General features: G+C 38.9%; 1 protein-coding gene across 1 annotated transcript in view; it reads left to right on the top strand.

Moving 5' to 3' along the window:
- CUX1 (cut like homeobox 1) overlaps positions 1-16,034 on the top strand; it is a gene marked incomplete at its 5' end in the record, with an annotated part of 245,024 nt that overhangs the window by 46,091 nt on the left and 182,899 nt on the right. Inside the window, one exon of the mRNA XM_026063632.1 lies at positions 4,739-4,849. Coding sequence (XP_025919417.1) covers positions 4,739-4,849 — 111 coding nt within the window. The remainder of the gene's footprint in view (positions 1-4,738; positions 4,850-16,034) is intronic.

The raw sequence follows: 16,034 nt of genomic DNA, 5'->3' as shown, positions 1-16,034 counted from the left end.
GGTATATTGTGTATACCTTTCCCTCCGTCACACTCCCAGATTCATGTTTTCTATATATCCTTTCTCTTATCCCCTCTCTCCTTCCAGAGTGTCCGCAGCGTAGTATATTGTTCTTGCCTCTGGCTTTGCCTCTCTTCAGCTCAATTCTTTTCTTGCTCCAGTTGCACTTGCATGTCTGGGGAAGAGGGGTGAGAAAAGCAAAGAGTAGGGGAGGTGTGAGTAGATCCTTGGCACTGTAGTTTTGTTGGCTTATATATATTCTTGATTTTTTTCACCTTTTGGAAATGTGGGTGGGGGACCAGAGACTTTTATAAACTTAAAAATGGCCAAGAAACTCCCATTTTTATTTAGAATCATTTTCCCGAGTGGAGTGCCACGGGACTCTCTTGAGAGATGCCAGCCGCCTGCTGGGTGCCTTGGGCTAAGGAGGCAGAAGGGCTAGCGTGAAGCTCCCTCTTATCAAAAGGGAAGGAAGAGGCGGTGTGTTAAACCTGGCAGTTGTTGGTGTGGTGTAGATTTGCAAGCAGCCTGCCGGCTAGGTAGTTATCCAGGTGCCCATCTTATAGGGGAACAAAATGGCACCTTAAAAGAAAACAATAATGAAATGTACCCACAGAGTTTCGTAATTGCTTCAGCTCAATTTGCGGGTGGGTGCCCAAAGGGGGGATCCCACCAGTGTCTCCTTGCTGCCAGCTGTGTTTTCTCACCTCCGTTTTGCAGTGGGACCAGCACTTCAAAGTGAGCCCCAACTGGGAACTGATTTAACTGAAAGAAGGTGGCCTGTGAGTTTTAGCAGGATCGCTTTCCTGCCGGGCTCGCTGTGCAGCCGTGCGGTGCTGACCGGTTTCCGGCACAGCGAGGGTGACGGAGGCGCAGTGGGCAGGGATGGCCCTGGCGGTGCCTAATGGAGGTGGTGAAGCTGCTGCTGGGAAATCTACGGTAGCTGCGTTCAAGGAAGACAAGTTTGCTTTGAGTTGATTGTGGTTACAGTGGATGGCAGATTGACCCCTTAGTTTTAGATTTTTTTTTTTATTTTTTATTTTTTATACAGCATGAAAGAAACCTTTTAACGTTTGCTTTTGAGGATTGCTTTTAATGACTCCTGTGCTTAAGAGCATAAGACTTTCTTGTCTCCTCTCTTCCCACTGCCTCCCTCCCACCCCCAATAAATTTGTTGGAATGGATCAAAGCAGAAACTCTGGAGAGAGAGTTCTTTAGTTATCCAGGGCTTAAGCAATGTGAGCTTCCCAAATTGCTTGTTCAGTCTGCCTTGAATTGATGGGACTTCAGGGCAAGGAGAAAGAAATGAGAAGGATAACAGTCTGGCTTGTTCTCGCTTCTTATTCCAAAATGCGTTCCAAATCCTGACTCATTTTTTGCACGGACAATTGAAAAATGGCTATTCCTGGCCAGAAAGTTTGTTACCAGTTTTGAATCCGTGGAACTAAAGATTGTAGGCTCTGAATTCTTCCTGGAGTCAGGTCACCACTCGCACACCTTTGAGCCTTGGTTCCTGTTAGCTTCTCATTTGAACCTTTTTGATCTCCAAGATGTGGAGAATGATACTGAGACACGTTCTCTATTTTTGTTACTCTCTAAAGGACTCTCCAAAACACTTCTGTCTATATAGTATTACATCTCTCTCCTTTTACTTAGTGGCTACTTTAAGGAATGGTTGCCAGGCTTGGGAAGAGTCTGTCCCTCTGTGCGTTATGCCCAACTTGGAGATCTCGAACCTGAGTAAATACTACTTATCCTTTTAATATGTGCTTGCTTGCAAAAATAATGCATTGGCTATTAGAGTTTTTCCAGTAATTGTGGTCTCTTGTGAGATTAAGACACATATTGTGAAAAATCTTCCATTAATGCTTGTTGGTTGTAATCCTTTATCTATTGTTATGTTTAAATAAACATGTCATGTAAGTGGTTCAGATCAAGTAAGGGAGAACAAACTAGTGATTTTCAAATGGTTTTGATTTGGGGCTTGTCAGCCATGACATAACTTGAAGACTTAATATCTAGTTTAATATCAGGTCTTATATAGAGGGCTGGATATTTTACTGTTCTACTATTGGAATTGCGTCGAACTGAACCTGTTCATAAATACTGGACAAGACCTTGCGCTTTTGGACCTCAGTACACTGTATCATCTATCCACTGGGTTAAACCAGTTTAGTTGCATGCTTGCATTTTTCCTTGTCTGTGTCTGTATGTATAAAAATGTTTTGTAGTGAGAAATGTCCCAGGAGTTCAGAAAGGAGCAGGAAGGAGTTCGCAGCGAATGTACCGGGTATCAGTACTGGTGCTGGTATCGGTGAAGCAGTCAGGGCAAGAAGGAAACTATTCTTCATTTGCCACCCAACTCTTCTGTTCATAATAGTACAGAATAGGATCTTTGCTTGAATCAGTTCTTCTTTTTCTTTCCTGTCTCTAAACTTGGAAGTAAAGGTCTTTAAAAATCTACTTTTCCAGTTTTAAGGCTCACTGCTAGCGCTCTATAGCGTACAACAAGCATTTGATTCTTTGGTCTACTTAAATTCCCTCTTATTTCATGATTTGTTTTTTCTTTGCTTTGCTTTAAATGTGTGCTTCCTTTTTAAATATAGTTTTCCAAGTTGCCGGCCGTACCAGATTGTTTATATTTTTTAAAAGCCTTCTGCTTAGCCGTTATATTGCTCTTTATAGTACTGCTTAACCACATTGGTTTCTGTTGCTCTTTTTTCTTGCATAAACTTAGCTGGGATGAATTTCAAATGTGGTTTATCCAACTGTTAAGTATTTCCCACTTTTCTGCAATAGATTTCACATATGTTACAGAATTCCAAACCAAGATCTGGTGGACATATTGCCCTATTTTTTTCCTCAAAGTCAGAAATACCGGGTTTTTTAAGCATTACAGTGGCAATATTTAGGTCACTGGCTCCAGCGTGCTGCCTAGCCTAGAATCCATTTGTCATATTTAGCTCATTTCCGAGGATTAAGATAACTGTGGTCTATATATTTATTAGAAAAACCTTTGCATATCTCTTAATTTTGTGGTAATAAAACCCTGATCCTTTTGAGTGGGAAACTGCAGAAGGAATCTTTTTTTCCTCCTTTCTCCAGAGGTCAGACTTAGTGTCATGTAACCCACATGCACATCCATCCCGGCACAGAAACAACTGAAAGTTACAGCATTTACCCATGCAAAAACATAACTAACTGTTTGGAACTAGACTTCTTTCCAGATACTCTGTGAAAAAAGTTCTGGGACTGCAGTACCTTTTACCTGCTAGTCCTGTACGTGCTTTTTTAAAAACTTGCAGAACAGGGGCTTTAGCAGGTGTCCCATGGACATCTGGTGTCTGTGGGCTACTTGTAAGAAATCTGTAAAAGTATCTATTAGGAGCAAGTGGATTGTTTTCCTGTTTTCTTCCCCTATACCGGGGTGCATGTGTTGGCTGACTACTGGAGAGCTGGAGTTAAACCTGACAGGAGGTCCCGGGTTTGGGTTTTCAGTGTCGTCCTTTGCAGATTTTTGTGTTAGAAGCACATGCCAGCGATGCCAGTTTTATTGGGGACATGACTGGGGTTTCGAGTGCAGGTCTGGGGTGCACGGGCGGGGTAACGGCATGAAGATAGCCCGGGAGAAGACCTGCGTTATGTCTTTCTCTAGCAAGTTGTTGGTCTCGCTTTTCAATTTCCTTATCCAAAGCCTCTTTTTTTTTTAACTTCAAATGAATAAGGGGGAAAACAGTGCCAAATGTTTCTCATTGATTCTTGGTTATAACTCCCACTGATCTGGGGAATGATGTACCTAGTTGAGTGGAGGATTTAGCTTTTATTGTTTTCCTGTTATAAGGAAATACTGCAAAAAGGGAACAAGCTGGCACTGAAGATTGCCTGTTGTTGCTTCGCGCGCTGAGAAGTGACCCGTTCAATCTATTATGGTGACGTTTGGAAGCACAGTACTGAGTAAAGAAGAAATTGGGATAACGCACTGAAGTTGCTTAGACAAAGCTAGGCTGCAGTCAGTGAGCTGAGTTTGTAGTTCTGCCTAGCAGAAGCCATTGGAAGTTAATCTGGCATTCATCAGACGATTAAAAATACATACTTTTGTGGGAAGAAACTGTAAGTGGAGAGATCTACTAATAATATCTAGGGCAACAGATTCTAATAAGAGGAAAAGATAATTTAGTATTCAAACAGGGAAAGATGTAAATAGAAGAAGCATTGGAATATCAGTATAGAATTATATACAATATGTAATTTAAAATTGAGAGTGACCGAAGTATAGCCAGTGTAGGTTGAACCAGTATTTGAGTTGGTCATGGTTTTTCTTTCTCAGAGTAACTCAGAAAGTAAGAAGCCAGTATCTTCAGAAGGTAGTCAGGTAAAAATAGACCTGGCTTGAACTTGTTGGAGCTCTGTAACCTTCATTGGATCTGAGGATCATAGGGAGATGTCTCTTGCATGCCACTGCTGCCGTCCTGTGTTAACGTTGCGGTAAAGCCATGAATGCTTTTGAGAAAAATGGTGATAATTTGGTCTCAAGATGGAATCGAAACGGTTGTCCACTTCATTTAATGGCTCTCAGAAGGTGTGATTTCTGGAAGCTTGGTGCTTTGTATTGCTTTATAATCCAGGCATCTCCATATTCTCAACAAGATGATGTATGCATAAGCATATTTTTATTTCTGTGATGAACAGGGCTCTAACTGTAGTTGCTTTTCTTTTTTTTTTTTCTTTTTCTTGACAGAGGGAGCTTGATGCCACAGCAACAATATTGGCTAACCGGCAAGATGAAAGTGAGCAGTCTAGGAAAAAACTTATTGAGCAAAGTCGCGAGTTCAAGAAAAACACTCCAGAGGTGAGAAGAAAAGCTTTTTCAGTCCTTTGAGTTTCTTGAAATAGTTTATGTTACTAGGCCCATTTAAGTTTTTACTTAATGGTTTGTTTCCATGATTTTCTTGTACATACTGCTAAATCCACTATCTTAACCACAACTGCTTATCTTTGGCTTCTCTCCCCAGAAAGCTTTTGCATTCTGTAATTGATAAAATATGAGCTGACTATTTAGGAGGAGGTATGAACATTAGACTTCAAAGAGGTTGATCTAAATTTCATAATAATCTAAAACCTGGAGAACAGCAAAGAATTTTTGTTTAGTAATCCAAATGCTCTTTCTACTTGCACGTAGGAACTGACATTTCACTGCCTAAATAAATACATCAAGGGCATAACTTCAAAAATGCTCATTTTTCCACCAAAAATCAAATTAAGTTTTCCTGTTGATTCTACTGGTAATGCAACAAGGTCAGTGCTGAGCTCTTTAGAAAACTCCTCTTGGAGGACGTGCATCACATGCTACCAGGTGGCATGTGCAAGGTGTCAGAACCAATGCTAGTCAAGCTCCGGAAAGGTGAATTTTGCATATAGGAAGCTGATAGTATTTAAAAATTTACATGCTAATGGTAGGATATGCAGCATGTGCATCTCTGCACATGCATGCCTAATTATATAGGAAATAAATATGAACTCATTTTATTAACCGTAATGAATGCCCAGCAATGCTTTTTTTTCTTTTTCCTCCTCTCTTTTTTTTTTCCCCTGATGATTGCCAGCAATCTGTTCATCTAGGAATGTTCTGTGGTTTCCAAAGCCCCTTCCAGATAACTGATACACAAGTATCATTTCCTTCCAAGTATCTTCCTGGGAGAGAAGCAGTAGGCAGCTTTTCTAACCTTTATTGCTGCTTCTCAAGTAGCAGATGCTGCTCTGCTTCCTGTTGGTGCAGCAGGAGAGATGCTGGCGGAAGTGGGATTGTTTAACCGATGCCTGAGGAGGCTCCCTGGGACAGAAGTCAGTTCTATTGGTTTGAAAAAGAGACAATTTGGGGACTGCACCTGGAAAGAACAGGAACAGCTTTAAAAAAGGCATAAAGGAAAATGGAGAGCAAATGTAGCGGCTCTAGGAGGGTGAGGAATTGATTCCCTTGGCAAAAGAAAGCAAACCATGGGGAGGGAGAGAACCAAAAGAACACGGAAGGTAGAAGAAATTGTACAAAATGCAGGAAGTAAATAGATTCCTGGGGACACATTTTCAAATTGCTTGTTAGAAACTTTAAGTTCATTCTGAAAAACTCATTTGAGCTTTTCTCTCCTTTCCTTCTATAAGGAAAATGATGGGTTCTTCAGAATGCGAATGTAACTGCCTGCTCCTAGCTGATAGCATATTTACAGATTTGTTTCAGGATGATTTCTTTACTTCGTGACAACTTTATTTTTATGGAACAGAAGGTTACTGGGGGGGAAAAAATACCCAACACGTACTTTTAAGTGCACTGTGAGAGGACCTTGGTAAACTCAGTGGGAGTTGATACGCAAAAGAAAATTATATACTCTGTATAGTTCCTTCAGCAGATACAGTAGGAAAACAATATGCAATTTGTTCTCTCCAGTGAATAAGCAAGATAGGGAAGTAAGTGAATGGCCCCCACTGTTAAATCATTTGGTGATTAGGTTTAAAAAATATTTTTATAAAATACAGTTCTGAAGCTTTCCATACAGTATTTTGGAAGAAAATAGAGGTGTTGTATTCATTCAGAGTCTACGTTCAAAACAATGGCTCAAAATATCCCTAGCATTTAGGGAAATTGGATCTGTACTAGATTCTACATCTTGATCTTGTCCCGAGACTGCTATGAAATCACATTCCTTTATGAGCTTGCATGGATTTTTGGTATTCTTTCTCCCTCTTTCCTCTCTTGGCTGGGGTGTGCATTCTGCAGCTCTGTTTCTGAGCAGCAACACAATCTAATTCCTCTCCTACTTTCTTTGGCAGAATTAAAAAATTAAAATGGGATCAAAAAAAAAAAGAAAAAGAAGGAAGTATCTTAATGGTAAGAGTAACCAAGAGTAACAGACTTGATACGCAGTTGTTGCTCCCAGAGACGTGGAGGAAGTAGCTCAGACATGCAAGATCTGATAGGGCCGCCCTCTCCTGTCTAAGGTGATGGGTGCGGTAGAAGTGGGTGTGAATAAAACTGAAGTACCACGAGAATGAGTGGGACAGTGTCAAACTCTACTTGCTGGAAAACTTCACTAGGATTCCTCTTTACACAAAAGCTACAGATTGTGCACCTCTGTGTTTGTCTGCAGCTGTTTTCTGCCCTCCTAAATAGAAAGGGAAGTCTGCGAATAATTCTTGACACTTAGGCAACTTTGGAGGACAGGAGAAAATTAGAAGGCAGGACTATAACAACTCCACCAGTTTTTTTCCAAAACTGCAGATTTGTCTGAAAACCTATCTAGTATGGTGAAAACATCCTTGAGGTGGACACGTAACCATTGTGAGCACTGGCGTTTCCAAACCGATCCATTTATGTTACTAAAACTTGAAACACACTCTTGTTAACATTGAAGAAAGAGGTCTGTAATAGAAAACGAGCGTGCGTGCAGAATCATTCTGTAGATAAAGAAGTAACCCAGTACGCAATTTAAGCTAAATCTCCAAGCTGAAGGAGCATCTTTCTTGGCATAACAAATACGGATGGAATTGTTAAATGTAATGATATGTTTCAGAATTCTACTTTCTGTCTCGTTTCTTGTTTTGTATGCGTTGCTGTCGGTGCAGGAGTGGTTTAGTCTGTTAGAGCATCTCTTTCCCTCAGCTGTGTTCCCTCCCCATAAATCATGAGACAAGTGTCAATTGCCTTAAGTTTCCTATCCATTGCTGTCGGGGATGTCCTTGGACTTTCCCTGATATCTGCTATAAGCAATCTGGTGTTTAGCAGGAAAAGAGTCTGAAAAACTACTGATGAAACTGAGGATGTTTATGCTTCTGTTTCTGAAGACCAATTTTAAAAGATGTGACAGGTCTATTTGGGTCATTTCTGCTTTCTTCGCCAATTGTCAAATTGCTGAAAAAGATACAGTAATATTTTCATGGTTATATGGATGACTATGGAGCTTGATACTTAAATATTAGAGTACTATTTCTGATTCAGCATACTGGGAGACAAATCTTGGAAGAAGCATCTTGTAGGTGGGGAATTTGGGGAACAGAGAATTAGGCATTGGTTTTAAATGCAGGAACTTTTAAAGAAAGATTTCTTAATTCCTGTTACTCCACAAATACTTTTTACCCCCTCACAGCTTTTAAGAGGTCATATCAGACCTGCTTCCTGGAGAAGTGTTTGGGGTATTTTCAGGCTCAATTTGTTTTATCGTGAGCCAGCTACTGAGGAAGGCTAATAGCTAGTCATGAGATCACTTGAAACATCAATTTTACTTAACAGCTATTTGGAAGACATCTCAAAATATTTCATGTGAATTGCCACCCTGCATGACATTATTTTCTTATAGTGATAATTCCTGACCTATTGTGAGTAATTGCAGAATATTGTAGGGAATGAGATTAATGCAGCCTTCTCTCCAATATGATACTTTTCATGTATTTTTATTTTGAAATTCTTGATCTCATTCATGATGTCCTCCTATGCCGATTCTGGTGTGAATACACAAAAAGTGTTTGAGTAATCATCTTTGAGGGTGTTTTTTTTTTTTTTTTTAGTCTCTCTAAATAATTCTGGTTGCACAGATTAATAATTTTTGGCACAAAGCAAAGGTACTTCCTAATGCTGATAATTTTCTCTTGGTTTCTACACGAATTTCTAGTTGAGTAACTACTTTTGCTTACCTCTTTCTGTTTTAAATGTTGGAAAGGTTATCTACTGCTTCAGTCAGTGTGTACGTTTAAGCTAGTTCACAACAACAGTGAAAAATATCAAAAAAACAAATAACTGAGTAAGCCTAGACTCTGCAAATAAGTGCTATTTGTTAAATGCTCTGGGGATGGGAGATGATAATATTTAACCCAGTTTAACCTCTCAGTCTCCATTGCTTTCCTTCCATCTCTCTATCTTCAAATGTCTGGAAGAGAAAATAAGCTTTACGGGTCCAAAAGACTGGTAACGATGTTCGAGTTTCCCTTATGGTTTCTGTTGGATGCTGTATAACTACCAAGCCGAAATCATTACGTGACAAGGCACATTTGATTTTGGTTTCCACAACAAAGTGTAGGACAGTGAGGACAACAGTGCATTGCAGATACAACCCCCTTTTTTTAGTTCTTTGAATAAAAGATTATTTTTCCCTTGCTGAAGTACGTCTTGCAGTTATCAGATTTGCAGTGACCGGGCCTGGGTATTGGCATGTATGCTGATGAAATGTGGGGAAACAATTTGAAAGTGGAGCAGGCGGTTCCTTCCAGCTTTAGACCTGGAAAACAGCAGACTCGGGAGTCCTTGAGGACTGGATAAGGATGAACAAAGTTCTGCATCAACCTTTGTAAGAGGAGATCATGAAGATTAGCTGACATTATTTGCCTGATTACACTTCATGTGAAGAAATTAAAATCAGAAAGTTATTTTTTACTTGTTCAAAGCATCTTGTAAACACCTGAAAAAACAGTTTAGCCTGTTTTTTATTCAGATTGTAATTGAAAACAGTTTTAGCGTTGATGATTTAGCCACGTAAGCTAGAGAGTTGCTGAACTATGTTCCTTCAAGTACACGGCCTCTGGAGAGGCTAGGCTTGTTTGCCCGAGTTTCTGCTTCGCAGCTGAAAGTTTATGTATTTATTATTACGCATTGTTATGTATTTTAAGTTTCTACATTTCGTAAGATGTTGTAGTAAGCTGTTTGCTGTTTAGGGGTTATCATCAGGCTTACCAGATACACTGAGCGCAAGAAAAAAGATGAGCCTGAGAGGTCTGGGCCAGCTGTTTGGGGGAAATAAAATAAAATACTAGTTTTCTGCTAGGAGAGCACGAGCGCTATGAAATCGGTCAGACTTGGCGGCCTGCGCACGGCCCCCTCCTGGGTATCGGCGCGCGCTCGGCAGGCTCGGGCTTTGGTCACTGGGCTTTTCCGATGAGAAGTTGAACCGCTGGTTCCCTGCGGCTCCTTCCACTGCTTCCAGGTTCCAGTGTACTCTTAGCGGGGAGATTCGGGAAGTCACGATTACCTTTAAATGCTAAAAGTGACATCTGTGTTTTGTAAAGCCAATTCCAGGTTGGATCGACAGAATTGTGGAAGGACACAGGGGAACCTTTAAAAGTAGGCGGCATAAGTACATTCTCCAAGGAAATAGCTTCAAAGCGGTCCGGAAAATGGAATAGCGGAAGGTGCCAGAAAGCAAAATAAATGAGCCTGTGAACAGTGTCTTAACGCTAACTGATCGCAGCGGCTCCTGCTGACCCCGGACGCTCGTGTGAGTAAGGACGAGCGCTGGCGTGGGACGCTGCCGTTGCCGCTGAAAACCTGCGGTGCCGCTCGGCGCTGGGCCGTCCCCGTCAGCCGGGGCGCGCGCTGGTGGCGCTTCCGCAGAGCCGCTGCCGCCAGGGAGAAAGCAGGACGGGCTTATGGAATTTTCTGTTACAGAAGTAGTAGTTTTCTTCATGACATTACATATTAGAGGGATGTATTCTTTAGTTTCATGCCTCTTTTTTTTTTTTTTTTTTCCAAAAAAACAACATTAAAGTTACAATCGTAACTTAGTAAAGGAAATGACCACAGTTATTAAGTGAAGGCCCAGGTTTTTTAAAATATAAAATTCTTAAACTCTTACTCTCCAGTGTTTCTGGATCACTCTGTTGAATTGCCCAGTCTCTACAGCAAAAGATAATCAACTTAAGGTAAATAAATAAATAAATAAATAGAATATTAAATTAATTAGTTGAATTAGTTATTGTAGGATCTTCTAGTTGTTGGGTAGTGAATTGTAGCTGATTCCTAACACCGCTCCGCAGTCAGCTTCGGTCTGGTGTGTGCAGCAAAGTGCAAATAATAACGTGCCTGGAAGAACTACAGAAAATGCCCAGCCTGGGTCTGGAAGCAGTGGATGCTCTCGGTTTCCGTGTACATAGGGGTGACTATTGATTTGCTGCCATCTAGAGCTGGGTTGTTCTACTCCTTTTTTTTTTCATTTCCCCAATGTGCCTGAGAATACGCGGCGCGTGGATGGGCTTTCCTCCCCTTGCCCCGCAGCACCAGCAGTACTGATTTTGGGGGTTTTTGTTTTGTTTTTGTTTTTAATTTGGATCCTGAATATGGATGAAGTTAATCATGTTATGTAAAAGTTAGCTAGTGTAGTATATAGCTAAATACAGTTACCAAGACTTGTAAATAGCAAATGTCTCGGTCCATGGCATGGAGTAAATAAAGAAGGAAAAAAAAAGCAAAAAGAAAAAAAAAAGCACGTTTCTTACTTAAAGTATTACTTAAAGTATTGAGAGAAAAAGATGAGGACAAGAGATGCTGCTTAAGTTCTCCCTTTTTTTTCTCTTTCCCTTTCTTTTCTCTTGCCATGACTTTGAAAAGGAGAGTTTATGAGCTTTTGGTAGGAAGAAACGAATTTGCAGATAAGTAGTTTGTTCAAAAAGAGACTTTTTTGTTAATTTTCCATTACTCAAATGTAATTTTCAGGATTTTTTAAATTCTATTATTAAATTCTCTGTTTTGTATTTATAAGAGTCTTTATGTATTTCAAACCTTAGTAGGGTGTTAAAAACATAAGATACTTTCTGTATTGCTTTAAAATATAATAATTTCCTTCTATAAAAATCAAAATTATGACTTACCTTGCAGGTTTGAAACTAATACGAATACCTCTCCTTTAGCATAATGGTATTTAGCTGCCATATCCTCCATCTAATTTTTTTTTTAATCGGATATTACCATTTTCTGAAGAGTTCTGTTTGCAATATAGATGATGTTTATGATCATTTGTGCTCCATGGGCTTGTTTTTACAAAAGCTAAATGACATAGTATATTACTATTCTGTAACTTTTTGCAGTAAACTAGTGTAATGTAGCTCCATGTCTTAAAATGTCATTTAAAAACTAGTCTTATGGAGTCAGTTAGTTCCTATCTAACCTTATCCTGGAGGTCCATTATTCAACAGTTCTTAATAATTTCGTTGTCATTATTTAATATGTGCTTGACTTCTGTATATACTAATTGTTAATGGGGAAAACATCAGTGTTTCTGACATGCCTTTTCCATATTATGATCTCTTGCTGCCTCTTCACTTTATTGGAGGTGAGGGGACAATAAAAGAATTATAATTCACAGTTGTATTTTTCTAGGATTCTCGTAAAACCGACCTCCATTTTTCTGCACATTGACTATTCTCACCACTATAATTGCTAGACTTTATTAAAAGAAAAAAAATCGTCTTTGTCACCCACGGCAAGCTAAGCCAGAGTCTCTGGCAGATGGTGTTTCCCCTGCTGTTTGCTGTGCACACATTACTTAATGCCAGCAGTGAGTCTTGCTGCAGCTCGGTATTTTGGAGAACAGCATATCCAAGCCAGAAATAAACATTTTTAGCACATGTAAGCCCTTATTTGTTATCTTTTGTCTGTCTTGCATACCTGCTAAATTTTCAGAGTGTTACACTTAGCTTTAAGAAGGATTGTTGCAGTACAGTTGTGAATATTTTTTTTTCCCTTCATAAGCCCGGGGTCAGTTTGTTCACTGAACCATTCAACTAGTGTCCTGGGTTCAGTGAATTTGCTCCATCTTCAGCGCTGGTTTCTTGTCCAAAAGCAGGCGATTTCACCTTTTGCAGGAGGGAGAAGATGGCAGCAAAGGTTCTAGCTAGGCAGCTGGGGCAGGTCGTTGCAGAATTATTCTGAGGTAGCAGGACTTTGAGAAGATGCTTGTACAGAATACACTTTTTTTTTTTTTTTTTTTTTTTGAGATTATTGATGTGCAGGGTTTCCAGTATAACTGGGTACCTGAACAGCAGCGTTTGTAAAGCTCTGAGGCCTGGCAGAATAATTCCCTTTAGCCACAGAAGTAAGGAGCACAGATTGTTATGTTACTAGGCAGAAAAGTTTCATTTGGAATGTGTTTTTCTGAACCCGTGTGATATAGGATACTTTGAGTTACTGTCCCTGTCTGCACTTTTTTCTCTAAAAACATTTGTAAATCAATTTTCTACAATATGCGCCCTTCAAAAACCTCTCTTTAAAACTGAAAGTATATATGTTATTTTATTGTAGAGTTGAAAAATATTCAAGAAGGAGGTACCTCTGCTATAATTGAACGTGTTAGAGTGGGTCAAGAAATTAATTGCTCTAAAGTCACTTGCTCTTAGTAATTTATATTTGTTCTGTTTAAGCATTTTTCTGCTTAAACATGCTTGACAGGTGAAGAATGTATTTTTCTTCTAGCAACATCAGTTGCAGGTATTAGATTTCAGTAGTGTCAAGAGTGCTGTATATTCCATTACAGTAAAGGGGAATAGTGGATTTTTTTTTTTTTTGGCATTACTGTGGTTTACAAAGGAACACACTTGTAAGCAGATATTTAGAGATTCCTCTCTTGAAACAATTTAAGACCAAAAATTTTCTTTTTCCTTGCCTTGTACTTGCTGTTGCTTGAACTTGCTAGGAGTGACCCATTTGGACCATGGCCAGAAGGAGCGATCGGGGTAGGGGAGGTTGGGGAGTGTGGGTTTAAGAGGAGTACGTTTGCAAGGTCAGAGCTTGAAGGTGAAGAAAAAAGCCCTCTGTCTTACAGGGCGTTTGTCATCTTTCCTCCTGAAGAATGGCTGTAGTTTAAAGAAATGTGCATTAAGAAGAGTAACATGATTAAATGAGTGCATCACTGACTGTCGCTTTTAAGGGAAAATGTTTGGATTCACTTAGTTGAAATAGCTGAGATTTTTCTCATTGCTGTACTGACGATTAACAGCCATTCTTATGCCCTGTGTTATGCTATTTATAAAGGTAAGTGTAAGACTGGGAATGTATATATAGATCACACAAAAATAAGGCTGAGAACTCTTAAAGCGAGTCTGGAGTTCAGTTCCTAAATTTGATTTGAGCCATTTAAATATTCAGTTGACTTTTTTTAAGATTCAACATACAAAAATAACAGGCAAGCACGATGCCTGAGCTTCCTTCCTCGCTATATTTACAAGACGAAGAAATAATTAAACCTCTTCAATTAGTGCTTTTCCTTTTCACTTTGTGAACAAATGTGCTGTAAATCTCCTCCGGTTCATCCACTGGACCACCTCAAAGTCATTCAGGTGTAATTAAAGGAACATGTTGTTCTCATTAAAATTATTATGTTGTCATGAATTTCTCCTTTAATAATAGTTGCCAGTTACAGGAGATTCTTTTCATTGTTCTGACAGTGCATAAGTGAAAAGTTGGATCTGCTTGAAACGAGAGCAGAAACGATTAATATGTTAAGGGAAAATGCTCACAAACAGCATGACTAGGTTACAGATTATACTTGTAAGCTCTTCCGTTTAATAAACTGTCTGCAGGATTGCTCTCTTATGGTCAGTTTTGGATGAAATGTTGGGGCAAAAGTTTAGGAGGAGAAATATTTGTAATATGCTGTTAGAATGATTTTTGCTTCCACAAATTTTAAGTATGTTTTGCGCACTTAACAACAGCAACAAAAAAAAGCAGCTTCCTGGTAACCATTTTTAAGTAAATTAAATGACATATGAGAATTAGAGCAGTTGAGAGTAATTTTTATTTTAGAATTCTTTTTGCATTAACACATCTGCAGTGTTGATGAATATATGGAAAAATAAAATTGTGCTTCTATCCTGCCGTGTCTCCAGTGTGACAATAAATCAACTTTTTTTTCCTTTTAAAATGTCTGGCCTTGTAATTTATGTTTGCATAACCCATTACTAAATTCATAGTAGGTGTTTTAGTTGGCAGGCACAATTCCAGGGACTCAGTGAACCTGTTTTAATACTGAGCTTTTGTTACTGTTCATAATTATGTGTAGAAATATATATATTTTCTTAATTATATAAAAACTAGCTTGTTTTAGTTTTGGATCTCATCTTAGTTCCTAAACAGAAATTGTGTTTTAAATCTGTGGAATAATTAGCATATTTTAGACTTGAAAAAGAAATGGTTGTACCAGGTTTTTTTCCATTTAGAAGAAAAAGTAATCAAGAAGTACCAAAAAGTAAAGTTGTGATGTATCCCTGTTGCTGTTGTTAATTTTTTGAAGATTCTTTTATAGTCATGTTATAAATATTTAGGCCAGCATCAAGACAGTATGCAAATAAAAGAAGTTTTATTAATAACCATTATCTGGACTCTGTTAATAAATATGCATGACTCACATAAGAATAAACCCACCCAATAAATATAAAAGCCATACAAAACCCTTTACATTTTTAATGGACTTGCAGATGGAATAATTTAATGCAACTGTAGTTAGTGAGATTCCAAGTCCTCTAACTCTATTTCTCATCTACTTGAAAGCTTTCATGTGAAATACATTGCTACCATTCATGCTTCCACCTTGTCTGTGTTTAAAAACCATAAAGTTGTGGTTTCACAATTTTTGAAGCACTAATACTTATTTATGGCTATATTTCTGCTTGTTTATAACTGCGGAGGTGGTTATTTATGTATTGAATATATAGCGGGGGGGGGGGTTTGTTTTTTTTTTTTTTGAAAAGTTATTCTTGGAAGCTGTAACACTATACCGATATTTAGCAGTTAAGATAGGGCTGAGTTTTTAGGAGGGTGCTACTGCTCGCAACTCGGAAGAGTGTGCGTAAATCAAATATTCCTACATATGCTGCTTAGGTTGTCCCTGACTCATGACCCCAGTACACTGAATTGAAAGTTAATTAAATGCTCGTGCTTTGGTAGTCTTGTACGCTTACCTTAATGCAGGAGTTGCACGTGTGCAACAGGCCTAATTTGGAGGATCTAACTAGTTCACCGATTATAACTCTTAGGATTAAAACTCTTAAGAATGAGCATGAGCATATGCACTTCTAATTAAAATTGGTTTTGTATCATTTCTTTTGATTCCCTGAAGTACAGTGAGCAATGAAACTATCACCTGACAGCTTCAGTTCATTTGCAAACAAACAAACAAAAAATCCAGTTGTTTAAATTGACTAATGTAGATATATCATCATCACATCTTGTGAAAACATCTGTTGTTTTTTCCCAAATATTTTGAGTTTGCTTCCTACTGGATAAATAA

Source organism: Apteryx rowi, unplaced genomic scaffold (assembly GCF_003343035.1).
Source record: "Apteryx rowi isolate R43461 unplaced genomic scaffold, aptRow1 scaffold_20, whole genome shotgun sequence".
Lineage (NCBI taxonomy): Eukaryota > Metazoa > Chordata > Aves > Apterygiformes > Apterygidae > Apteryx > Apteryx rowi.
Note: the sequence above shows the minus strand (reverse complement) of the source record. Positions and strands in the feature narration are given on the sequence as shown.